The sequence below is a fragment of the Astatotilapia calliptera genome, chromosome 17, assembly GCF_900246225.1.
Source record: "Astatotilapia calliptera chromosome 17, fAstCal1.2, whole genome shotgun sequence".
Taxonomy (NCBI): domain Eukaryota; kingdom Metazoa; phylum Chordata; class Actinopteri; order Cichliformes; family Cichlidae; genus Astatotilapia; species Astatotilapia calliptera.
Window position 1 is genome coordinate 19,583,528 of NC_039318.1, and position 25,561 is coordinate 19,609,088.

The 25,561-nt window shown below is 43.4% G+C and overlaps 1 protein-coding gene across 1 annotated transcript; it reads left to right on the forward strand.

Annotated features, from left to right (window-relative positions):
* The first annotated feature begins 1,861 nt into the window (after window positions 1-1,861).
* LOC113008670 (arg8-vasotocin receptor-like) lies at window positions 1,862-10,668 on the forward strand. Its single transcript, XM_026146260.1, has 2 exons — window positions 1,862-2,960; window positions 9,042-10,668. Exons 1-2 carry the CDS (start codon window positions 2,039-2,041, stop codon window positions 9,323-9,325), a joined length of 1,206 nt encoding a protein of 401 aa, XP_026002045.1. The 5' UTR covers window positions 1,862-2,038; the 3' UTR covers window positions 9,326-10,668.
* The last annotated feature ends 14,893 nt before the right edge of the window (window positions 10,669-25,561 follow it).

Genomic DNA, 25,561 nt, shown 5'->3' on the forward strand with positions numbered 1-25,561 from the left:
CAAAGTCCGACTCAATTAATTTTATGATATAAATAAGTTATACCGTAAATAGAAATAATAAAACAGTTCTTTCCACTCAGGCACACAAAACATATTTCTACAGTGCCATACATTTGTTGTCACTGTGTGCATTAAAAAGTCCATTATTGCACATTAAAAATCCATCAAAGGGTTTACTCCTGTAACTGTTGTTGCATGTGTTGTAATTGGTGTGTGGTGTGTGTTGGTTGGAGGGGGGGGGGGTTCAGTCATTGTTTCGGATGATAATGGCTTTAAGATGGAAAAGTGTGCGTTTTCTTGAGGGTAACAGGTCAGACAGATTAAGCTGAGTCTTCCAGGATGCTGAACATGTCTCCAGGGCAGCCAGCTGGTGTTTTCTGATGTTTTTATCATTTTTTGCAGAGCTGAGTGAGGACAATTTCAGTGGAGCACCAGTAGAAAGACACCAAGAGATGCTGTGTGAGGTTCACCTTCCTGAGCACTCTCAGGAAGTGTGGACACCTTCTCCACCTTCTCCCCGTTGATGTATCAGGATGTGTGTGTAACCGGGTCATAAATGACATATTCTTATAATTATACAAAATGTGTCCTAAACCCCAAACTGTTTGTGGTATGCCAGACTTCTAACACCTCCAAGCCTGTAGTTATCTTCATTATCAGCTCATTATCAGCCCCTCCTCATCCTTTTCTTCTTCTTTGGTGCAACCCTAATTTTGTGGTACCCGTTTGGCCTCTCTCCTTTTCTGCAATTCCTCTGTAGCAGAGGTCAGTGTCATTTCTTTTCTAACACTAATTATATCTTTCTCCACCCTGATGTTTCTGATTGTGTGTTTTAGTTCATTATTGTCATCATTACGCCTGTTTTTACTAGATGCTGTGAATATGTGGAACGTGTTTGCCGTGTGCAGGGACACACCGGTTACACACGGAGATTCTGCTTCCTCCCAAAGTGAATAATCATTTCTCTTGCCTTTTTTGTTGTGTTATGGGATGTGACATGCGCAGTGTTGATCCTGGTCAGACATCTTGGCGCAGTCTACTGGGTGGGATGGTCTCAAAGGCAGAGCTGTAGTCCCCATGTTGCTCCACTGATATTTAAAACACAAAATACTGCTGTGTTTGACCAAACATATCATTATGTTATGATGAGAAAATATAAATATACCTTTGATTTTGGTAATAAAATTATCCTGGACAGGTCACCGGTCTCTTCCTGTTAAATAGTGTTTTTCCTCCCCACTGTTGCCAGAATCTTGCTCATGATCATTGTGATTCTCTCTCCAATAATATGGCCCGTGGTGTCCAGTGTGCACCCTGAGATGTGACATTTTGAATTTCCATTATGTAATTTTAATTTACTGGAAAAGGGGTTCACAGGAGGGCAAATGGGAAAAATTTTGAGAGTAACAATAAAATATTCTGGGTCACAAGACAGCAGCAGCAGTTATGATCTTCTGATTTCACATATTTGTAGCTTAGGAAAAGTTTCTGACTTCCAGAACTGGAATTTTGTGGCTTTTGTTACTTTTCCAAAAATGTCAGAGATGAAGTTCAAAAACTGAAACTGACAAATTATTATAGTGACATTTACAAAAAAAAAAAAAAAAAAAGAGTCGATCTTGAAAGTAAATTTTTTAAAGACTAAATAAATAATCGTTCTTTCTTTTTTTTTAATCTGGTATTTTCAGTTTTTATTTTGTCCTCTATGTTCGTCTTTTACTCCCCCCCCCCTTTCACTTTATCCTAAGCATGGAGCTGGTGGGAGGGAGTAAGGTGATGAAGTGCGCGTGTGTGGGGCTTTGGATACAGTGAGGCATGCAGAGGGCTGGTTCTCGGGGGCAGTGTACTTTAAAAGGGGCTAGATCTGCTGCTCGGATTCAGGTTGGAGTTTTTGTGCACCTCGCAGGGAAACAGATGGATCCCTTCTGGCTTTTTAACCCGTGAATTCTTCTCAATAGTCCCGTACACGCTGGAAGAGGGTTACGGTTACGCACAAGCGCGCAGACACCTCCATGCGCCCGGAGGAGAAACGGTGACCATGCCGCTCTCCTCGGTGAGCTCCTGCAATGCCACGCACCAAAACTGCACCGATAGCTCTAACTTTACGCAGCAGCTGAAGAGAAACGACACCGACCCGTTCGGACGTAACGAGGAGGTGGCCAAGCTCGAGATCACCGTGCTGAGCCTGGCGTTCGTGGCGGCGGTGGTGGGCAACCTGAGCGTGCTGCTCGCCATGTACCGAGCCCGGCGGAAACCGTCGCGCATGCACCTGTTTATGAAGCACCTGTGCCTGGCTGACCTGGTGGTGGCCTTCTTCCAGGTGCTGCCGCAGCTCTGCTGGGAGGTCACGTTCCGCTTCTATGGGCCGGACTTCTTGTGCCGCATCGTGAAGCACCTGCAGGTGCTGGGCATGTTCGCCTCCACCTACATGATGGTGATGATGACCGTGGACCGCTATATCGCCATCTGCCACCCGCTGCAGACGCTTCAGCAGCCCACGCAGCGCGCCTATATCATGATCGGCTCCACCTGGGCGTGCAGTCTGGTCCTCAGCACCCCACAGTACTGCATCTTCTCCCTGAGCGAGGTGCGCCCCGGCTCAGCCGTCTACGACTGCTGGGGGCACTTCGTGGAGCCGTGGGGGGTTCGCGCGTACATCACCTGGATCACGGTCGGGATCTTCGTGGTGCCCGTGGCCGTGCTCGTGTTCTGCTACGGATTTATCTGCCGTACGATCTGGAGGAACCTCAGATACAAAACCCAGAGAAGAAAGAGCGCGGAGGCCAGCAAAAGCGGGATGCTGAGCCGGAGCTCGGTGAGCAGCGTCAGCACCATCTCCCGTGCCAAATTACGCACGGTCAAGATGACCTTTGTGATCGTGGTGGCGTACGTGGTGTGCTGGGCGCCTTTCTTCACGGTGCAAATGTGGTCGGTGTGGGATGAGACATTCTCCTGGGACGGTGAGTGACCTGCTGACAGGACCAGAACCTTACTAAAAATATAAATCACACTTGTGGCAAAGTGTGAGTAAAGCGAATGGGCAGACTGAGGTTTAAGTAAATTTAGCGAACTTCACAGGTTTGAAATTACAAAGCTAAAGGCAGAATGCAGATTTTTAATTTAATTTAAATTGAATCACAACTTCTTGTGAGAATAAACAGAAGCTAACAGCTCCCTGTAACACTGTTATTTCAGCCTGTACACACGTCCACGTGTCTCCGTTTGAGCCACATCTTTTCTGGTGAGACATGTGTTCACCTTTGAGCCACAAAGAGGCACATCCCCTCAACATATGAGGCAAAAATGCTTTGCGCTCATCTACAAATTAGCGCACTTGTCCACCCCGGTCTGCAGTCAAATTTTCTGCTTTGTAGCAACTTTAGACGTTCCACCTTCCCTGGAAGGGATTTTAAGGGAATTAAAAGAATGCTAAAGAGCAAATTTTCTTTAATTAAGATGTCTTTGGTTCAATTATTGGCGGCTCCAGTTAAATAAAAATCACAATGCAAAGCCTATAAATCCAAATGTAATATTGCTATTGGTAGGCACGTGTTTAGCCTCGTGCCCGCATGCAGATGTTATTTTGCGCAATAATTTAAACGTGCTTCAGTGCTCAATAACTTTTTTTTACAAGGTAGTGAAACAATTTTTTTAATTAATCAATTAATGTAGTTGATTTGGGTTTATTTAACAAGAACAATGTGCACTACATATATTACAACAGATGCTAAGGGCTCATTTTCCTTAGATCATCCGATGGTGCAGATTAAAAAATGTGACATATTGAAAAATGTGCGAAATGAAGCACCTTCATAAAACAAAGTGTACTCATAATGAAAGTACTTAAAGAAGAAGAAGAAATTACAGTTGAAGAGCAAACCATCAACAAACCCACAGATACATTTCTTCAGTGCAAAGAAATTTAAGGCATGTGAGCCAAAGCTTCGCACAGGCAGTAACTGCAGACCTGAAGATATTTCAGCCACATTTTCAAACTAAAAGCGAAATTTTTCTTTTTTTCTGTGAGATTTTCTGGTATGAAAAAAGAAAAAAAATTCCAAATCTCTGCAGCCTCCGGTGAAAAAACCGTTTGGTCCAAGTGATGTTTAGACTTTTCCTCAAATAATAATCATAATTATATACACAGTGTTGCCAAACACGGCAAAAGTTTTAGCATAAAAATGTTAAGGCGATAAACATAAAGATTAATATGTTGCCATCACTCTAAAGATGCAGCTGGAGATGACTTTAATGACCTGATTTACTGCTGGTTAGTTTTACCTTCTATCTATCTATTTATAAATTTTTAACATCAGCATAAAAATGAGTAACTGAAATTTTAAAACTATAACACGGAGTACAAAACACAACATTCTCACTCAAAATAGAAAAGGAGCAGAACATAACATCAGAACTGCATATCAGTAAAACACCTGAGTAAATATACTTTGTTACATTCCACCACTGGAAAAATATTTTGCAAACACAGACAGTGATTGAATCAGCGAAGTCATGAAGCATTTCTAAACTCTTTAAATAAGATCTTGATCATAGCTTACAAAATAGAATATGCTGATAATCGTTTGGCAGTTTGGTAAACATTTGGTCAGTTTATAAATCGACAGATTCTAAGCCAGTTTACTGTCTCGCATATTATAACATTTCTCTCACACGTGAGGCTCAGTTTGGTTAAAATCTTTCATTTTAATTTGCTCCACTCTGCAGCAGTTTGGGTTCAAAATGAGACAAAGTGGTTAAATTGTTCCTTGCACTCAGAAAGGGATTATATTTAAAAAGTTCAGAGCTCTGACTGGTTTTACGCCAGAAAATGATATAACCCTGATGTTCCCTGAAAATGAATTCCTATCAAGCTGCTGGAAGCAGCACTCATGCCCTCACCAGTCAGTAAGGCTCTGTATGACAGTGATAATGAAATTCTTCAAGTGGGTGAGCAGACCAGGGCAGCCTTTTCTCCTTTAACAGACTCCGAAGCTGCAAAATAAAATTCATATCCTGACTTCTATCATTGGAAAATTACTCAGCACTGACATGCACAGGCTTGAGGTTTAATAAAAAACATCAAAAGATAAAAATAAAAAAATTTCACATATCTCCTCTTTTAATTTATTCGGTGGTTAAGGTTGGCCACAAGTTTCTGCTTTCCAATTTCTCTGTGACCTGCCACACTTCTCTATATTTTCTACTTTTTAATTGGTATTTGAAAAAGCTGGAAACTTCACACATGGTTAAACTGGCTCAAAGCTAAACAAAGAAAGCCTTTAATTGGCCTTTAATTAAAACTTAAATAATTACAATATTGCAGGGAAATCTTCCAAACTTACACAAATGCCAACTCTTTCCTTCCAAACCATATCTGTTATTAAAGCATGCATTTAATGGCTGAAGCAGAGATGAAGCTTTCTAGTATCATCATATAGGGACCCTGTTGGGCTTGTTGGGTTCTGCTGGAGTTTCTGTACAGTTGAAAAACTAGAACATATCAGATTTGAGATTCTTTTTCAAATGTTTTAAAATGCCAAAAATTCAAACAATGATCAATGTAGTGGTGTTGGTCAGTTGGCAAATGCTTTTAAGTCTAAATTCTGGTATTTGGTCATCAGGAACATGGGCATGACCAGGCTGGACCTCTATTTCTTCCAGAGCTTCATTAATTCTTTGTGGAAAAGATTCAGCAAGGTGCTGGAAACATCATTTTTGGATCATTCTGACACGACAGCATCAAACAGCTGCTGCAGATTTGTCTGCTGAACATCCACAATGCGAATCTCCCATTCCACCACATCCCAAAGCTGAGCAGGCAACATTTTTCCAATTTTCTGCAATCAAGAAGACCCTGTGTGTATTGTAGAGTCACTTAAATCACTTTTATCTCAATCCTGCTGTTCAGTTTAAACTTCAGCAGGTCATCTTCATCGTGTTTACGTGCCTAAATGCACTGAATTGCTGCTCCGTGATTGGCTGGTTACATATTTGTGTTTCTGTCAACACACACGGGCGGGGCCACACTGGGAACCAGCGATCATATCAGCAACTGGATGTTATGTACGTTGTTTAATGACATTTTTGTCCACATAAAGGCCCCAAAAAGTCAACAAAAGTTCAACAGATTGCAGAATAACAGTTTTATGACAAGAAGCACGGCAAGAGAAACTTCTGATAGGCCAGAAAGTTGAACACTTTTGTATTTTCTACAAATTTACATAGTTTTAGCTGTTCTTTTAAATGTACCTTAGGACATTTGTGGTGATTTGTATAGAAGTATACTTCTAACAAACTATGCAGCTCATTCTCTCAATCATTTCTCTCAAATAGAAGACGTTTTGGCTCATCTTGAAAGAAAGGCAGCTCTGAAATGCAAACGTGAGGTCATAGTTCACAGGACAGAGGTCAATATAACATTTAGAATCCCTCGCTGTATCCCAATTCAGGGTCTGCAGCCTTAAAGTACGCAGCCTTAACGGTCCTCAAGGGCCGTACTCAAAGACTGCTGAGGCCGGAAGTGCGAGGCTTGTAAGGTTGTGAAATGGGACGGTCTAGCCTCCCTTGTGCTGCCCAGGTTGCCTAGCAACCATGATACTAACAGCTGGAAACGTTTCATACAGCTTTGTCTGACAGAAATAAAGGAGAACACATTTTATACATTTGTTTCTACATGAGCTTTGTGTGATTTGATAAGTATCTGAGGCTGAGACCACAGGACTGTAAAACATGATTGTTGGGCTTCATTTCTTTACTGAACAGTCATTTAAGATTAGCTATTAAATAACAATTAGCTAATGTTGTTCATGAGACTAAAGTCATCTCACTTTGGTAATGTAAATATAATATGGCCAATATTATAGTTATTATATTAATCATTATTAGTTATTACAACAGTGAGTTTGAACTCCGTGTCAAATACTGAGCTTCAGTAAAGAGTAGAGTTGCATTTATTTATATTTCCCATCACCTTAAATCTTCACTCAAAGACAAGTATCTTTGACAGTGTATCTATAGATGTATTATATATAAGAGACAAATATTGTTCTTTTAATATGTTGGCATTACTAAATTTGGCTCAATGCTTACATATATGTGTAAAAAGCAAATGTACGAGCTGTGAAAACTGTGTCTGATAAAATGAAGAGTAGACTGATATATGAAATATTCCTTTATTGGGTGAGAAAATCAGACCATGTCATAACTGCTTTAAGTCATACAGAATAGATATCAGAGCCTTAAACAGGCTGGCTTCTGCTAAATGGGTCAAACTGGGCACAAAGTATACAAACACATAACATCCTTATAGAATATGATGTAACACTATAGATCAACTTACCTCAGAATATATAAAACATATAAACAATTACAGCAATATGATGCAACAAACACAGCAGTGCTACTAATCCAAAATACTCAAAGCTTCATAGAACTGAAACAAACATTTTTAGGTCCATTCTGCTGCTGATACAGACTTTAGGTTTCTGAATATTAAACTTGTTTCTGCCTTTCATAGTGTTTAACTTGAAGGCCCTGAGTACTTTCTCCCACACTGAAAACACTGGGATGATTAAATTATTTAATAAGACTGATTCAGGACAGACAATTAGTTATTTTAAACTTTCCTAGCAGTCCTTCACAAACAGGGAACAGTCTGTCTATTCTCTCCATCTGTCAGCTGCTGCTGGCTCTTCCTCCTCCTCTTCCTCACACACTGCTGAGTTTGTCCTGGTGGATCATCAGGGGTGCAAAGCCTCACAGATGATGTGCAGCAGTGGGTCCCTCAGTCTGTGACGTAATCGGCCTTAAAATGCGGCCTTTAAGGCTGCAGACCCTGAATTGGGATACAGCCCCTGTATACCAGCATCATCCGGTCAAAGCAGATGGCCGCCCCTCCTGGAGCCTGGGTCTGCTTGATGTCTCTTCCTGTTAAAACTGAGTTTTCCTTCCCACCGTTGCCAAGTGCCTGCTGATTGTTGGGATTTCTTTGTATTATTGTAGGGTCTTTACCTTAGAATATAAAGAACCTTGAAGGAACTGTTGTTGTGATTTGATGCTATATAAATACAATTAAATTGAACTGAATTGAAGGCAGCAGAATTTTTATAGAGTTTTAAATATAAAAGTCTTTTTATTAAAGTTTTACCTTATTTGACCTTAAGGAAGAGTTCAGAGGTTCAAAGTAACGTGATATTTAGTATCCACATACGTATGGCTATATGTTGTCAATACAAACAATGGCAGTTCAACGAAAAGTTTTAAATAGCTCGACATAGCATTATCTTTACTTTGACCTTCAGATTAATCTATTCACCTTGAAGGAGAGGTCAGAGGTCAAATGTGACATGATATTTAAAATCTTTATGTGGTACTTTCTATGTGTTGATAATACACAGCACACTTATAAGAGGTTATATACGTTATAAATCACTAAGTTGACCTTGAAGACCTTGGTGAATGTAAGTTATCGTGCTTACAAACAGAATGATACGCTGACTCTTCCAAACACATGACCTTGGAGGACATAAAAACAGGAGGCCTGAATATGATAGCAAGGCCAAATAATGTATTTTTAGAGTAGTTAATGTATGTATTTCTATTTGATGCACTCTTGTTTGAATGCCTCACTGGACTTAACCATTTGCTCTGCTGTAATGAAACTTGTCTCAGCGGCTCCATCACGTCAGTAATTATTACCATTTCTATCCCTCCAAACCTCTGCTGCTGTCTCACCGCAAACGATCCGTCTTTAATCAGGAGAGAATTGCAGAGTCTCACGCGGCCTTCAGCATCAGCTGTCCTTGTTATCGGTGGTGCAGGAGAGCTGAGCTGGTCTGTTAATACTGGCGTTCGCTCGGGGTTGCTTTGCAGGCCACAGCTACATGAAGGCAGCCAAACCTTATTAAGAGCTGCCCGGCAGGCTGGCAGTACTCCAGTGTGTTTCAGACTAGTACATGTACTTTAAAAGGAAAAACACTTTGGTTTAGTTGCTGACGTCTCCGAGTGTGCTTCATAAATCTCTCTTCCCGTTTCCCCTGCAGACTCTGAGAATGCCGCTGTGACGCTCTCCGCCCTGCTGGCCAGCCTCAACAGCTGCTGCAACCCCTGGATCTACATGATCTTCAGCGGTAACCTGCTGTCGGACTTCGCCCGCAGCCTGCCGTGCTGTTGCCACCTGCGAAACCGGTTCCACCACCAGGATTCGGACAGCAGCATCCGCCGGACCACGCTGCTGACCCGCCTGCAGGGTCAACGCCCTTCAGAGCCTGTCAGAGACCTCAACCACACCCCCAAAAGCTGCCCGCCAATCCCATCTGCATCCTGACCCCCAGAAACACTACCTTTGTGTGTTTATGTGTGTATGTGTGTGCGTGGTTAGTAAAACTGCAGCAGGTTTGAAGCAGTGAGGGAAGGTATGACATCATCTGAGGGTGCGTTCACACCTACCCTCTGTTTTTTTGTTCCAATCCAGTGGGAAAGTTTACTCCAAAGGACATTTTTGGTGTTTGGCTTGTTTGGGTTCACACAGCTGAAGTTTAATAACTCATTTCCAGTCTGCGGGGTTGGAGACTGTGGGGATAGTAAATAAGTGCTGTACAGTACAGGCAGTGTGGATGTATTTCACTTTGAATGCACTATTGGGTGTGTTTCCTTGGAGAGCTGCTCTCATTGAAGTATTTAAAGCATGTTTACGAGATCATTTTTTAAGACTTGAGGTTAAGTCTGGTGTTACTCTGCAGTCCTTGAATTAATTCATGTACAAATCCCTTCCCTCTCAAAAAAAAATGTGTTTGTCCCTTTCTGCTTCATACTTTCTCGCTTTTGCTTTCTCCCTCTGAACATACAAAACTTAAAAAAAATATTTCCAGCTCTTAAAGCCTCAATAAAATCCTCTTTGTTGTGCTGTTTTCTAAATTTAACAATCAAACAGGAAAATAGTGCATTTTGGGGGGACTATTTTCAGTGGCGGATGAATTTGTCTACATTGGGATATCCATGACCTCACCTGATGTCATTCCGTATTTAATCAGTCAGTGCCTCTATCACAGTGTACTTAATGAAGCTATGAAGTTTAACCTTCATACTGTGAAATCATTGTTTTAAGAACGCTGGAGTGGAAAGGTACTTTATTAATAATTATTTAATTCTTTTAGTTATAAAATGTGGAAAGTTTGGGTTGAACTTTTTTTTTTTTCAAAATTAAAAAACCAACCAAACAAAAATACTTTCACAAAAAGAAATTAGGTTAGAAAATCAACTCATATTTACCTTTAAGGAGCTGGAATGACTCTGGGACGTGTATCCACACTACCCTGCTTAAAATTGTAAATCCTAATTAAAAGTGCTATTTGTTCAGTATAATTAACACTGCCTCTGTGAACATCTGTTTAATTATTAATTTTTATTATGATGCTCTGATGCTCGCTCATGCTTTGCTGGCTTCTGTAGCAGCTTTGAGCCTCTTTAGAGACTCATTCTCAGATGTGTTTGTAGATATTGAAGATATTTCATGAGTGTGATGTTTTCTGTCATCTCTGTATTGCTCTAATATGTATTGCACGTTTTGTAAAGGCAGATAAAAGCTGTTGTTTGTGTCGTCACGTGATGTTCGACTGCTTTCTGTCTGTAACAGGAGGGTTTTATAGGTGATCACTTACCTGCTTTTAGTAACTTTCACTAAGTACAAAAGCAGTGAAGAGCTAAAGTAATGAAAAAATATTAGTTATAGATCTGTGGATTGATCCGGCCTGCATAAGTCAGTAATCTTTCATAAAGACTATTATGATCATCAGAGTTATGGGTTTCCTGCAGTGCCACCATAAAACTGGAATTTCAGGGGTTTTAAGTGAAATATCCAAACAATAAATTGAGGTTCTTCCTGATAGGATCAACCTTTTTCCTCTAGAACAGGGATCACAAATTCAGTGGCTTGCGTGAGAAACATGATATCATTTTAATTGATAAAGCTCAAGCATGTTTTGAGGCTCCATGAAGATTTTTGTCTTTGCTCAAAAATGTTTCTTGATGGTAACTGTTTCTGATCTAACCTCTTTAGATCTGGTTCTCTTTGTGTTCAGAGTCAACATGTTCTCCAGTGTGAACGTGTCAGGGTTGAGCTTAATAGTGAAATATTTATATTTTCTGGCCACTTGGAGCACCAAAAAGCCAACAGTGTGAGCTCAGTGTAGCTCAGACGTTTATATGTTTAACAAACAAATGCTTATCTCCACATATTACAGCACAGCATTATCATCCATTTCCAGCTGTTTTTGTCTCCGTCTGATAAACGTATCAGGATCAGATAAAGACTTTCCTAAAGTGTAACCGTGGTGACATCATCAGCTGGTTTGTGAGACTGCATTTTGAGTGTTTTTGCTAAAGAGTGGACCTGAGTGACCCGAGTGACATCATGAACTCACTGCTCGAGAGTTGACGTGGTTTAACCAGCAGACGAAAGGGAAAAATGAGCACTCCTTAACTGGTTGCTGGAGGTTATAGAAAATGGCAACTGGTCTGCAAACACTGGCTAACTAGCAGCTTACCAACAACATTGGCATTCAAATGGCGTGACTATTACTTTGAACAAACATTTACTATTTCCAGTTTGCACTGTCCTTTTTAAAGTTTTACTGTCACTCAGCTGGTAGTTGGTGAGTCTCTGCAGACATGTCACCATCTTCCATGCAAACTAGAGGCGACTGTGGCAGCCAAAGTGACTGCAAGGAGGTTTTTGACAACCAGCTGGGGAACACACACAGACAATGAGTGTCACAGACGGGTTGGTCACCTGTTCTTCCATTTGCGCAACATCTTTAAAACTAGACATATCCTGTCTCAGAGTGACGCTGAAAAACTAGTTCATGCATTTATTACTTCCAGGCTGGACTACTGTAATTCATTATTATCAGGATGTCCAAAAAACTCACTGAAAAGCCTTCAGCTAATCCAAAATGCTGCAGCAAGAGTCCTGACAGGGACTAGAAAGAGAGAGCATATTTCTCCTGTTTTGGCTTCCCTTCATTGGCTTCCTGTTAAATCCAGAATTGAATTCAAAATCCTGCTCCTCACATACAAGGTCTTAAATAATCAGGCCCCATCTTATCTTAATGACCTTGTAGTACCATATCACCCTATTAGAGCGCTTCGCTCTCGCTCTGCAGGCCTACTTGTTGTTCCTAGAGTATTTAAAAGTAGAATGGGAGGGAGAGCCTTCAGTTTTCAGGCCCCTCTTCTGTGGAACCAGCTTCCAGTTTGGATTCAGGAGACAGACACTATCTCTTCATTCAAGATTAGGCTTAAAACTTTCCTTTTTCCTAAAGCATATAGTTAGGGCTGGACCAGGTGACCCTGAATCCTCCCTTAGCTATGCTGCAATAGACATAGGCTGCCGGGGGATTCCCATGATGCATTGAGTTTTTCCTTTCCAGTCACCTTTCTCGCTCACTATGTATTAACAGACCTCTCTGCATTGAATCATATCTGTTATTAACCTCTGTCTCTCTTCCACAGCATGTCTTTATCCTGTCTTCCTTCTCTCACCCCAACCGGTCGCAGCAGATGGCCGCCCCTCCCTGAGCCTGGTTCTGCCGGAGGTTTCTTCCTGTTAAAAGGGAGTTTTTCCTTCCCACTGTTGCCAAAGTGCTTGCTCATAGGGGGTCATATGATTGTTGGGTTTTTCTCTGTATCTATGAAGCGCCGCCTTGAGGCGACTTATGTTGTGATTTGGCGCTATATAAATAAAATTGAATTGAATTGAATTGTTTGCAAAACCTCTGTATTTGTAGATGTGGTTTTAATTTAAGAGAGCCGTCTGTGAAACTGTAAAGTGATTGGCTAACACTTTGCCCATCTGGCCAAACAGGAATTTGGCCTTTAGGTGAAAATTACAGTTGGGATCAGCAGGGAGTTCAGCAGGGATTTTAAGTCCAGGAGTGATTACCTGATTTTCAGGTTCAAGATGTCTCCTGCAGTGTTTACTGTTACTGTTAGCACAAGACAGTTTTTGTCTCACACGTGGCACGTAAACGTGAGCTGCTTTTCTCTTAACAGCTGCAGGTGTTCTAATGATGCTGCTTTTCTGAGGTTCAAACATTTCTGAGGTTCTCCATTTCTGACATTGCTCTGCAGTAACAATAGCAATTGTGATGGCGTGTTTTTGGTAGCTAAACAACAGATTGGTGCATGAATGGGTTTAACAGGAGATGGATATCGTTACTCTTGCATAAGGCCGAGATGCAGCAGGTGCAGCGGCCACTCACCAGATTTAAATGACTAAATTTATCAGCTCATGCCCGACAGCTGCCCAAGGACACTTCAGAAAATTACATGGGAATATTAAACTTCAGACCTTTTTTTTTCTCTGTGCAATATCTCGGCATAAGTATGCCTCTCATAAAAACACTTCAACAGGATTTTTCCTTGTTTTTTTTACCTCACGCAGGGAAACAGGAGTAATTGGAAGCAGGTTGGGTGCATGACATGCAACAGATGTCTGAAATTGAAAACAAATAAAAAGGTTTCAGCGCTTCAATCAAAGGCAAGGCAAGGCAAGGCAAGTTTATTTGTATAGCACAATTCAACAACAAGGTGATTCAAAGTGCTTTACAGAGACATTAGAAACAAGAACAAATAAAAAGCATGATTTAAAATTGATTAAAACAAGCAAATAAACTAACTAACTAATTAACAAACAAACAAACAAACAAACAACAGTATATAAAATCAAAACAGATAAAATCAGAACAGTAGATAAAATCAGTAGTTAAATGTAAGTTTTGAAATTTAAGCTTAAAAGTGTGGATTTGGTGCTTTATTCAAATGCAGCTGAGAACAGGTGAGTCTTCAACCTGGATTTAAATAAACTGAGTGTTTCAGCTGATCTGAGGCTTTCTGGGAGTTTGTTCCAGATATAAGGAGCATAAAAGCTGAATGCAGCTTCTCCGTGTCTGGTTCTGATTCTGGGAACTGATAAAAGACCGGATCCAGATGACCTGAGGGATCTGTGTTATGGCCCTGTCCATAATCTGTTTTGGTGGCTGTTGTTGTCTGTGCCTTTAAGTCTTTGCAGGTCCCGGAGTGGATGAGCTGACGGCTGCTGATTGGTCCCCTGGCCATGTGATCTTCATTCAAATCCCTCACCAGCAGTTGTCCCGGGGCAGCCACTGACAGCAGCAGCAGACCTGACCCTGGCCTCCAAAACCTGAGACTTTTGTGCCTGTGACTTTGTGCGACTTTTTTGGAGTTTTGTATATAGTGTGTACATTAGTTTTCATTGTAAATAGCCTTGTAAATAGCACTGCAACAGAAGGGGTGAGCTGCCTTATTGTTTTTCCTTGCACTGTTTTCTCCTGTTTATTTCAGTTAGGGAGTTAGGTGTAGCGCTTGTCTTTTGTTTGATATTTGATTTCACATAGGGTTGTAGATAGCACCTCCTCCTGACTTAGCTTGTTTTGTTTGTTATTTTGGCCTTTGTTCACCCTGGAGCTTCATTTTTGCAGTGTAGATAATAAAACACGATTCACTAAGGAATTGGTTTCCCTTTGTGTATGGTTTTGGGGACCAGGGCGGGGCAGTCTTTTCAAACTTATGTTGCGTTCCTGTACCCCTAGACTGGGGGTACAGGATGTTAGTGTGCCTTTACATGCTAAAAAGACAGAAATTAAGCAGTGCCTGACAGCTCAGCTGGTGGATAAGGGGGTATTTGCGAAGTCGAAACCTCGGCCGGTTGAGGCGGCTGGAGGTTTGGTGGTGGATGCGGGAGCAGAAGCTGCTGCAACCATCCCAAAAGCTCCCAGTGGACGGGTGTCGCCAGGGGCGGAGGCTCCTGCTGCCATTCAGATCCCAAACGTTAGCCCAGCCGGACAATCAACAGGATTGGTTACGGAGGATCTTGGGCTCGCCCTTCGCCTGAAAGAGGTGGAGCTTGCGACTAAGTCCAAAGAAGTTGAGCTTATGCATCTCCGCATAAGGGCTATGGAGCTGGATCCTTCCCGGCAGCGCAATGTTACCTCTACCCCAGTGAGTAAAGTTGTGAGTAAATCTTCTGATTCACTCTCCTCTGACCAATTTGATGCAAGCAGGCAAATTGCTTTAGTGCCACCTTTCAGAGAAAGTGAGGTTGACTCTTACTTTAATGCCTTTGAACGCATCGCAACCACTTTGAAATGGCCCAAGGATGTGTGGAGTTTGTTGCTGCAGTGTAAATTGGTGGGGAAAGCACAGGAAGTGTGTGCGAGCTTGTCTATTGATGACAGCCTGGATTATGAAATTGTGAAATCCACTATTTTAAGGGCTTATGAGCTAGTTCCAGAGGCATATCGCCAGAGGTTTCGGTCATGTGAAAAATCTGCCAACCAAACACATGTAGAGTTTGCCAGAGAGAAGACACTCTTGTTTGATAAGTGGTTAGCTGCAAGTAAAGTGAAGGACTTTGCTCAGCTACGAGAGTTGGTCCTGCTGGAAGAATTCAAAATGTGTCTTCCAGAAAATGTTGTTGTATATATCAATGAGCAAAAGGTGGATTCGTTGTCTAAAGCTGCTGTTCTCGCAGATGAGTTTGTGTTGACCCATCGCGTTACGTTTTCAGCTGTGCGCCATGATTGTGCGCCGTTGTCTAAACCTGCGAGGAGTTTGAGGGTTTCTCCTAAGCGTCAAACGCGCCCTGATCAGGTCCCCATGACTGTCCGAGAATGCTTTTATTGCCATGATACTGGCCATCTCATTGCCAGTTGTCCGTCGCTCCGTCGCAAAGAGCAAACTCACACATGGAAAAAGCCAAAAGCATTGGTTTTGTTCAATCGGTTGCTACTCCTAATCCCGTCAGTGATGAACCAGGAAATGACAGTCTTGACAGCAGTTACCGACCATTCATTTCACAAGGGTTCGCCTCACTGACTGGAATAGAGGAGGATCGCGTGCCGATTGTAATTTTGCGCGACACTGGGGCTGCCCAGTCTCTCATTTTGGAAAGCGCGTTGCCTTTCTCAAGTAACTCGTTTTGTGGTGTTGATGCTCTCGTGTGGGGAGTGAAAATGAGTGTGTTACGAGCTCCGCTGCACAGAGTCTTCCTACAGTCGCCTCTCGTTTCGGGCCCGGTAACAGTTGGGGTGCGCGCTCGCTTGCCCGTGCAGGGGGTTACTATGATTCTGGGGAATGATCTAGCCAATGGGAAAGTTTTCCCGATCCCTGAAGTAATTGAAAACCCCGTCGATGATTTTGATTTTGTTTCCGAGTCTGCTGCTGACAGTCTGCCCTCTGTTTTTCCTGCCTGTGTTGTCACCCGCGCCCACAAGCGTAAATATGGTGATGTTGACTTGTCTGACTCTTTTCTATGTTCTGAAGCTGTTCCTGAGAAAGCTGAACTGCCTGTGGAAAAAGCTGAAAAATGTGTGTCTGATAAACTGCTACCCGCTACACCTGACCTGTCTTTTGAGGTAAACAAAACAGATTTTATTCATGCGCAACAGAATGACCCGACTTTGGCCAAATGTTTACTTGCCGCAAATTCAAGCGATCAGAATCCCCGTGTCTACAGCATTGAAAATGATGTGTTAATGCGCAAATGGCATCCTCCCTCCTCTAGTGATCTTGGCTGGAACGTATTTCAACAAGCAGTTGTACCGCAAAATTTCCGACACCAAGTACTCAGCCTAGCACATGACAGTTTCTCTGGACATTTAGGAATTAGGAAGACCTACCTTCGTATTCTGCGTCACTTTTTCTGGCCAGGTTTGAAGACTGATGTGACCAAATATTGCCGCTCTTGCCACGTTTGCCAGGTTAGCGGAAAACCCAACCAGGTTATTCCTCCTGCTCCATTGCATCCAATCCCAGCCTTAGGCGAACCATTTGAGCACATAATCATCGATTGTGTAGGTCCGCTTCCAAAAACCAAGTCAGGACATCAGTACCTCTTGACTTTAATGTGCGCCGCCACACGCTTCCCCGAGGCTATTCCGTTACGCACTATCAAAGTCAAAGCCATTGTCAGAGCATTAGTAAACTTTTTCTCCCTTTTCGGTTTGCCCAAATCAGTTCAAACAGACCAAGGGTCTAACTTCATGTCCAAGATATTCGCTCAGGTCTTAAAATCGCTATCCATCAAGCATCAAAAATCCAGTGCATATCACCCCGAATCACAGGGTGCGCTTGAGCGTTTCCACCAGACTTTAAAAGCCATGATGAGGAAGTTCTGCCTCGAGTCAGGAAGAGAGTGGGACGAAGGTCTGCCACTTCTCCTTCTAGCGGTGAGGGAGAGTGTGCAGGAGTCCACGGGTTTCAGTCCCGCAGAGCTGGTGTTTGGACACACAGTGCGTGGTCCCCTGCGGCTGCTTAAAGAGAGATATCTGTCCGACACAGCTACCCCGAGCAGAACGTATTAGATTACGTAAGTTGTTTTAGGGAGCGTCTGCATAAAGCATGCGTAATGGCACGCGAGGCTCTTTCCGCGTCTCAGGAAAAAATGAAAAGGAGATTCGACAAAAAGTCCGTGCAGAGAAAATTTGAAGTGGGTGACAAAGTGTTGACTCTCCTACCCGTTCCTGGATCCTCTCTCCAGGCAAAGTTCTGTGGGCCCTATACTGTCCAAGAGAAACTGAGTGACACAGATTATGTTATAGGTACCCCAGACCGTAGGAGAAAGCGTCGTGTGTGTCATGTTAATCTGATGAAGCCTTATTTTGTTCGTGATGCAGGTGTAAACTCCTCCTCATCCCCCGCTGCGCTGTCTGCCGTGTCGGTAGTTGTGCCAGCATCCCCGTCTCAGTATAGCCCAGAAAGTGATGGCTTAGCTTTCGTTTGTGCTGAGGGTTGCTCCCGACTCAGGAACTCTGAAGTATTGGATAAGTTGAAATCCCACCTAAAACATTTAGATGAGGCTGCCCAGGCCGATGTGTGTTCTCTGATCAATACTTACCCATCTCTGTTTGCTGACACTCCGTCTCGCACTACTGTCCTCGAACATGACATAGATGTAGGTGACCACCCTCCGATCAAACAACACGCTTATCGTGTGAGCCCTACCAAACGTGCACTTTTTCAGCAAGAAGTTTCCTACTTGCTGGAAAATGGTCTTGCTGTCCCTAGTTCGAGTGCCTGGAGTTCCCCATGCCTTCTTGTGCCGAAGGAAGACAAAACTCCACGTTTTTGTACTGATTTTCGAAAAGTGAACAGTGTGACCAAACCTGACTCCTATCCTCTCCTCCGAATGGAAGATTGTGTTGACAGGGTTTGCTCTGCAAAGTCTGTCACCAAACTGGATTTATTAAATGGTTATTGGTCAAGTTCCCCTAACTCCGCGTGCATCTGAAATTTCTGCTTTTGTCACTCCGGACCACTTCCTCCAATACACCGTCATGCCTTTTGGCCTTCGAAATGCCCCTGCCACATTTCAACGCCTTATGCACATTGTCTTAGGTGGTGTCACAAACTGTGAAGTGTACTTAGACGACATTGTAGCCTATTCAGAGACTTGGTCAGATCACCTTGGAACACTCACGGAGATTTTTGGAAGATTACAAGAGGCATCCCTTACCCTAAATCTTGCCAAATGTGACTTTGGTAAGGCCACTGTGACTTATCTAGGGAAGCAGGTGGGTCAGGGACAGGTGCGCCCCCTGCTGGCTAAAATCCAGGCTATCCTAGATTTCCCTGTGCCTCGCACTAGACGTGAGCTTCGCCGGTTCCTTGGTATGGCCGGCTATTATTGTGGCTTCTGTAAGAATTTTGCAGATGTAGTTGCACCTCTCACCAGTCTCACAAGTGTGTCAAAACCATTTGTATGGTCCCCCACATGCCAGAATGCTTTTGAGTCTGCCAAAGCTCTCCTCTGCAGCACACCAGTACTTGCCGCTCCTGTTTTCACACATCCATTTAAACTTGAGGTGGATGCCAGCGCCAACGGTGCAGGTGCGGTACTGTTGCAGGAGGATAGGCAGGGTGTTGATCACCCAATTGGTTACTTTTCGAAAAAATTCAACTCCCACCAACAGAAATACAGCACCATTGAAAAAGAAGCCCTCTCTCTATTGCTTGCTCTACAGCATTTCGAGGTCTATGTCGGTTCCAGTTCAGCACCTGTCATTGTTTACACAGACCACAACCCCCTCGTGTTTTTGACCCGAATGCAAAATTCTAACCAAAGGCTCATGAGATGGTCCCTCTTAGTACAAGATTTCAATCTGGAAATCCATCACAAAAAAGGGACAGAGAATGTACTGGCAGATGCGCTGTCACGTGGTTTTCGGAACCCCTAAGCGCCAAACATCTTTAGGGGAGATGTTTGGTCTTGGGAAGGGGGGTGTTATGGCCCTGTCCATAATCTGTTTTGGTGGCTGTTGTTGTCTGTGCCTTTAAGTCTTTGCAGGTCCCGGAGTGGATGAGCTGACGGCTGCTGATTGGTCCCCTGGCCATGTGATCTTCATTCAAATCCCTCACCAGCAGTTGTCCCGGGGCAGCCACTGACAGCAGCAGCAGACCTGACCCTGGCCTCCAAAACCTGAGACTTTTGTGCCTGTGACTTTGTGCGACTTTTTTGGAGTTTTGTATATAGTGTGTACATTAGTTTTCATTGTAAATAGCCTTGTAAATAGCACTGCAACAGAAGGGGTGAGCTGCCTTATTGTTTTTCCTTGCACTGTTTTCTCCTGTTTATTTCAGTTAGGGAGTTAGGTGTAGCGCTTGTCATTTGTTTGATATTTGATTTCACATAGGGTTGTAGATAGCACCTCCTCCTGACTTAGCTTGTTTTGTTTGTTATTTTGGCCTTTGTTCACCCTGGAGCTTCATTTTTGCAGTGTAGATAATAAAACACGATTCACTAAGGAATTGGTTTCCCTTTGTGTATGGTTTTGGGGACCAGGGCGGGGCAGTCTTTTCAAACTTATGTTGCGTTCCTGTACCCCTAGACTGGGGCGTAACAATCTGGATGGTTCATACTGGGTCAGGAGGTCATTGATGTATTTTGGTCCTAAACCATTCAGAGCTTTATAGGCCAGCATCAGAACTTTAAAGTCTATCCTCTGACGGACAGGCAGCCAGTGTAAGGACCTCAGAGCTGGACTGATGTGGTCCACTTTTTTGGTCTTAGTGAGGACTCGAGCAGCAGAGTTCTGAATGAGCTGTAGTTGTCTGACTGATTTTTTAGGTAGACCTGTAAAGATGCTGTTACAGTAATCAAGCCTACTAAAGATGAATGCATGGACTAGTTTTTCCAGGTCCTGTTGAGACATCAGATCTTTTATCCTTGATATATTCTTGAGGTGATAGTAAGCTGACTTTGTTATTGTCTTAATGTGTTTTTCTAAGTTTAGGTCTGCATCCATCACTACACCCAAATTTCTCGCCTGGTTTGTGGTTTTTAGATGTATAGATTGAAGTTCTCTGGTGACCTGTAATCGTTTTTCTTTGGCGCCAAAGACTATTACCTCAGTTTTGTTTTTGTTTAGCTGGAGAAAATTGTGGCACAACCAGTCATTGATTTCCTCAATGCATTTACCAAGAGCCTGTACAGGGCCTCGGTCTCCTGGTGACATTGTGATATATATTTGTGTGTCATCTGCATAGCTGTGATAGTTTATTTTGTTGTTGTTTATAATCTGTGCCAGTGGGAGCATGTAGATGTTAAACAGAAGGGGTCCCAAGATGGAACCTTGGGGAACTCCACATGTGATACTTGTCTGCTCAGATGTGAAGTTACCTATTGATACAAAGTATTTCCTGTTTTCTACGTATGTTTTGAACCAGTTTAGTACAGTTCCTGAAAGACCTGTCCAGTTCTCCAGTCGTTTGAGTAATATGTTGTGGTCAACTGTATCAAATGCTGCACTGAGATCCAGTAAAACTAAGACTGACATTTTTCCACTGTCTGTATTCAGACATATGTCATTGAACACTTTGGTCAGAGCGGTTTCAGTGCTGTGATTCTGTCTAAAACCTGACTGGAAGGCATCGTAGCAATTATTCTGTTTTAAGAAGTAACTGAGCTGTTGAGAAACTGCTTTTTCAATGATCTTACTTAAAAACGGGAGATTTGAGATCGGCCTGTAGTTGTTCATTTGTGTCTTGTCAAGATTGTCCTTTTTCAGTATAGGTTTGATTATATGGAACGCCAGGACTGCCATAATGAATTAATTAAATACACCATTAAATAATTAATTAAATGTGGCAATAATTAATTAAAATTGGAATTAATTAATTAAATAAATAGTTATGACACATGTAATTAATTAATTATTGACACATTTAATTAATTATTTATGTATTTCACATTTTAATTAATTATTGACACATTTAAGTAATTAATTATTGACACATTTAATTAATTATTTATGTATTTCACATTTTAATTAATTATTGACACATTTCATTAATTATTGACACATTTAATTAATTATTTAATGATATATTTATTTATTTCATTTTGGCAGTCCTGACGCCTGGCTCTCATCATGAAATAATTTTATCTGTCAGCCTCACCCATCAAACTCAGAGGGCGGGGTTAACGCTGATCGAGTCAAAACCATTGCTTTGGCCTGGTGGCCATTGTTTCTAGCACACAACAACCGGCATGTTGAAACTAACAGAACTGAACTTTGAAAAACCCTGTTTGTGTGTCACCAAATACCGTTTTAATATTTTTTTAGCCGAGAATGTAGTGGTTTAATCTTCATGTGTCTGGTCGGTTTGTCAAGATACAGCCTCTTTGCAAAAGTGTTTCGATGATTTCGGAGATGTCTGCCCAGTCTCACGGCAAAGCGTGGGATAGACCCGCTCGCCTCGCAAGCAATCCCACCGACAAAGCGCAGGCCCCGATACACAGCTGTAGTAACCCCCGCTGACTTCTTTTACTGAGGTTATATTTATCGATGTTTTATTTCCTGATGTTCTTATGTGTCCTACGTGTTTCAGTCGCCAATTCTGAATTATAACTAACATTAAAAACATGTTTAAGGAGGAGAGAGAGCAAATAAATCTGTTTAACATCTGATCTTTGGGTTTTTGTTCAGTAATCAGCGTGACCTGTGTATAAACACATAAAAGAGATAACGTTGGTGTTTCCGTCATGTAGTAACTGCTGGCTTTAACTGTACAAAGGTTGTTCGACACTATGAAACACATACAGACTTCATGATGTTCGGCAAATATTTTTATTGTGAATATTAATCATGCTGACCTCGCTCTGTACACCACGCAGCGAGGTCAGCATATCCACGATATCCTCAGCTCCATGAGTTAACACAGAGTTTCCAAGCTGACTAACTGCCAACTATTCCAGAGACGTGAAAATATACAGCATAAAGAAAAGTGTAAGAGACTCAGCAGCAGATTAGAATAACAGTTATACATTTAATAAATCACCAAATGAATCCAAGAAACGAGCAAACCTGTTCCGACAATTTGAATTTGTATTCCCTCAGCTGCAGACTCGCTGCTGTTTAAATGTTTGAAAAGGAAGATTAGATATAAACAAACGTCAAACAGACTCAGTCTGCCTTCACATTTGATATGAGGCCAGCACGTATAGTGGCCTCAGCAGGCTATTACTGAAATACACGTGCTATATCATAAACTATGATATAAACAGAGAGGTCCTATTAACATGTTTAGTTTTAAAGGACACCTTCCTGCCTTTAGTCTCATTCATGAGCAGTATTAGTTTTCTTCTAACATCCAGAAGTCTGCACGATGTGTTTCATAGTTTGTAACAAGCCTTTGACAGGTAAACATAACATGACCGAAAAAGCAAAAAAAAAAAAAAAAAAAAAAAAAGAGAGAGAGTGTTGAGATAAGAAGAGAAAATTCTCTCAATTATGGAGACAGACAAATGGTTCGTTTGATGTGTGTTTATTCCTCCCTAAATATCGTCGGTGAAGTTTGCCATGCACGTCAGATTTTCCTGCGCATTTTTATACCTCTGCCAACAGAGAGAGAAAAAAAAAAATCACATTCTAACAGACAGCTGGTGCTTAGAATACAGTTGAATAACTATTAAAAAACAGATGATATTTAGATGATAGTTCAGTCTAACACATGTGCCAGTGAACCATTAAACGTCTGTGAAACTATGCAGTTATGAAACGTAACTTTAACTTCAGCCAAACCGATTTGCTCAGTTGTAAATAAAACAGCGAAGTAAACGTGACCCGACAGACAGAACCTGAGTGAATGAAGTCCAGCGTTTAACCACTGAGAGCTAAAACTCAGCTGAGGTTTGAAAGCTGTGTGCCGGTGATTGGACATCAGCCGCTGATAAAGCTGTTCGCCTATAAAGTGCTGTGGCATGAATAAGGCACGGCGGGACCACGGAGCGACGTTCAGAGCCAACTTTATTTGATTCACGTCACACCACACCACCACCAACCCCTGAGTCCGTGTTTTAACACGGCGGGCGTGATTGCGGATGCCGTGCAGGTGCGTCCGCACGGCCCCGCAGACCACGCCCCACCACATACCCCCATCGCCCGATTGAGGCCGGGGAACAATCTGGCCGAACCTACTCCCCCCCCCCCCCCCCCCCCGCGAACTGGGGCGAGACTCGGCCCCTACACATCGGCGCCCCAGCCCCTGACCAAGCGACGGGGACGCGTCCGTTCTGGTGGCCGCCCGCGCATCCAGCGGCAACGGCGAAGCTGGTCCGGAGGTCGGCCGCGTAGCAAGCGGACACGGCCCCACAGGCATGGCCGTGCGCTCCTGCACACAGGCGGCTGGGCAGACGTCAGGCGCGCAGAATTGACTGGTGGCAGCGAGGCTGGACTAGCCAGCCCGCCGATCCCCGGCCTAGCGGGGCTGTCCCGCTCCTCTGCCTCCAACTCCGGCTGCACAGGCTGCCCTGGAGCAGGGACCTCCGTCTCCCCGCACAGCTGCTCCGCCACCGCCTCCGCCACTCCCGTTTGGAGCGGCTCCCCGCACTGCGCCTCCGCCCCCAGCAGGCACAGCCCCTCGCCCACCTCTGGGTGGAGCGACTCCTCTGCCTCCGGCAGGTGTAGACCCTCGCCCGCCTCGTCCTCGGCCTCCGATTGGAGCGGCTCCTCCACCGCTCCCGGCAGGAGCAGCCCTTCACCCGGCTGCTCCTCCTCCTCCGGCAGGCTCGGACCCCCGCGTGGCTCGTCCACCACCTCCGGCTGCCGAGGTGACCCACACGGCTCCTCCACCGCTTCACTGTCCTCGGGACACACTTGTGGGGGTGGCGCCCAGGCCCAGAGCAGCGCTGCCAGCTCTGCCATCTTCCCCAGGTGGCGTTCGCTCTCCTTCCGCAGCTCTTCCTGTTGGCGACGCACCTCCGCCGCCTGCTTCCGCTGGGTGGCCGCTATTTCGGCCACCCTCTCGGCCAGCTCTTTCCTTTCCTGGCTCTGGTAGGTACCCGCCATGCCGCCTCCTGGGTTTCGGCACCAATGTGGCATGAATAAGGCACGGCGGGACCACGGAGCGCCGTTCAGAGCCAACTTTATTTGATTCACGTCACACCACACCACCCCCTGAGTCCCCGTGTTTTAACACGGCGGGTGTGATTGCGGATGCCGTGCAGGTGCGTCCGCACGGCCCCGCAGACCACGCCCCACCACAAGTGCTCTGTAAGGAAACGAGCTCCAGCAGCTCTGCGCTCGGGGAAAACACTATATTTACTTATCTTGTGCAGAAAAATGCGCTGACATTGCGTTATATCGAGCACCGGCTGCCCAGTTAAACTGTGACTATCACCAGGTAACTAGGCGTGTTTCTTGAATTAGCAGCAGGTGTTAAACAGCTGACAGATGAGGAGGAGGATGCATGCAGGTAAACTGAGGGTCTGTTGAGCTGATCGCTGGTTTCGTGAGAAAAATGTCAGCTCGTTCTTTATGTTACAGAAGCACAGAGACACAAGACCAGGCGGAAAGAGACGATCGTTCGGTGAAAATGAGAATCTGCGAATGCAACATGTGGAACACGGAGAGTGGAATATGTAAACAAACCGGTTAACGTAACCCCCTCGGTACACTCTGCATGCTAACTGTTAGCAGAGCTAGTGAAATCTCTGAAAACATCTGAGCACTTTTGCAAACATGTTCTATGTTGACAACCTGACCAGACATACGTCGCGACATTCGCGGCTAAAACACTGTTAAAAGTGTAGCTGGTGACAGAAAAACGGGGTATTTTAAAACTACACCACCACCATTGCTGCCTGTGATTTGATCTGCATTCTGGGATAACTGGCTGCCCCAAGTCTACACAAGCAATCGATTTTCTAGGATCGACCTGTTTTGACTTACTTTGCACGGCAACCAATCAAATGTTAGAGAAGCTGCATGGGCAGCGTTAACCCCGCCCCCTGAGTTTGATGGGTGAGGCTGACAGATAAAATTATTTCATGACGAGAGCCAGGCGTCAGGACTGCCAAAATGAAATAAATAAATATATCATTAAATAATTAATTAAATGTGTCAATAATTAATGAAATGTGTCAATAATTAATTAAAATGTGAAATACATAAATAATTAATTAAATGTGTCAATAATTAATTAATTAAATGTGTCAATAATTAATTAAAATGTGAAATACATAAATAATTAATTAAATGTGTCA

What these genes read in the sequence shown, in the direction of transcription:
- LOC113008670 (XM_026146260.1), top strand. Translation starts at nt 2,039, where the DNA reads ATGCCGCTCTCCTCGGTGAGCTCCTGCAATGCCACGCACCAAAACTGC. An exon ending in TGAGACATTCTCCTGGGACG is followed by an intron (nt 2,961 to 9,041) that starts GTGAGTGACCTG and finishes TTTCCCCTGCAG; the next exon opens with ACTCTGAGAATGCCGCTGTG.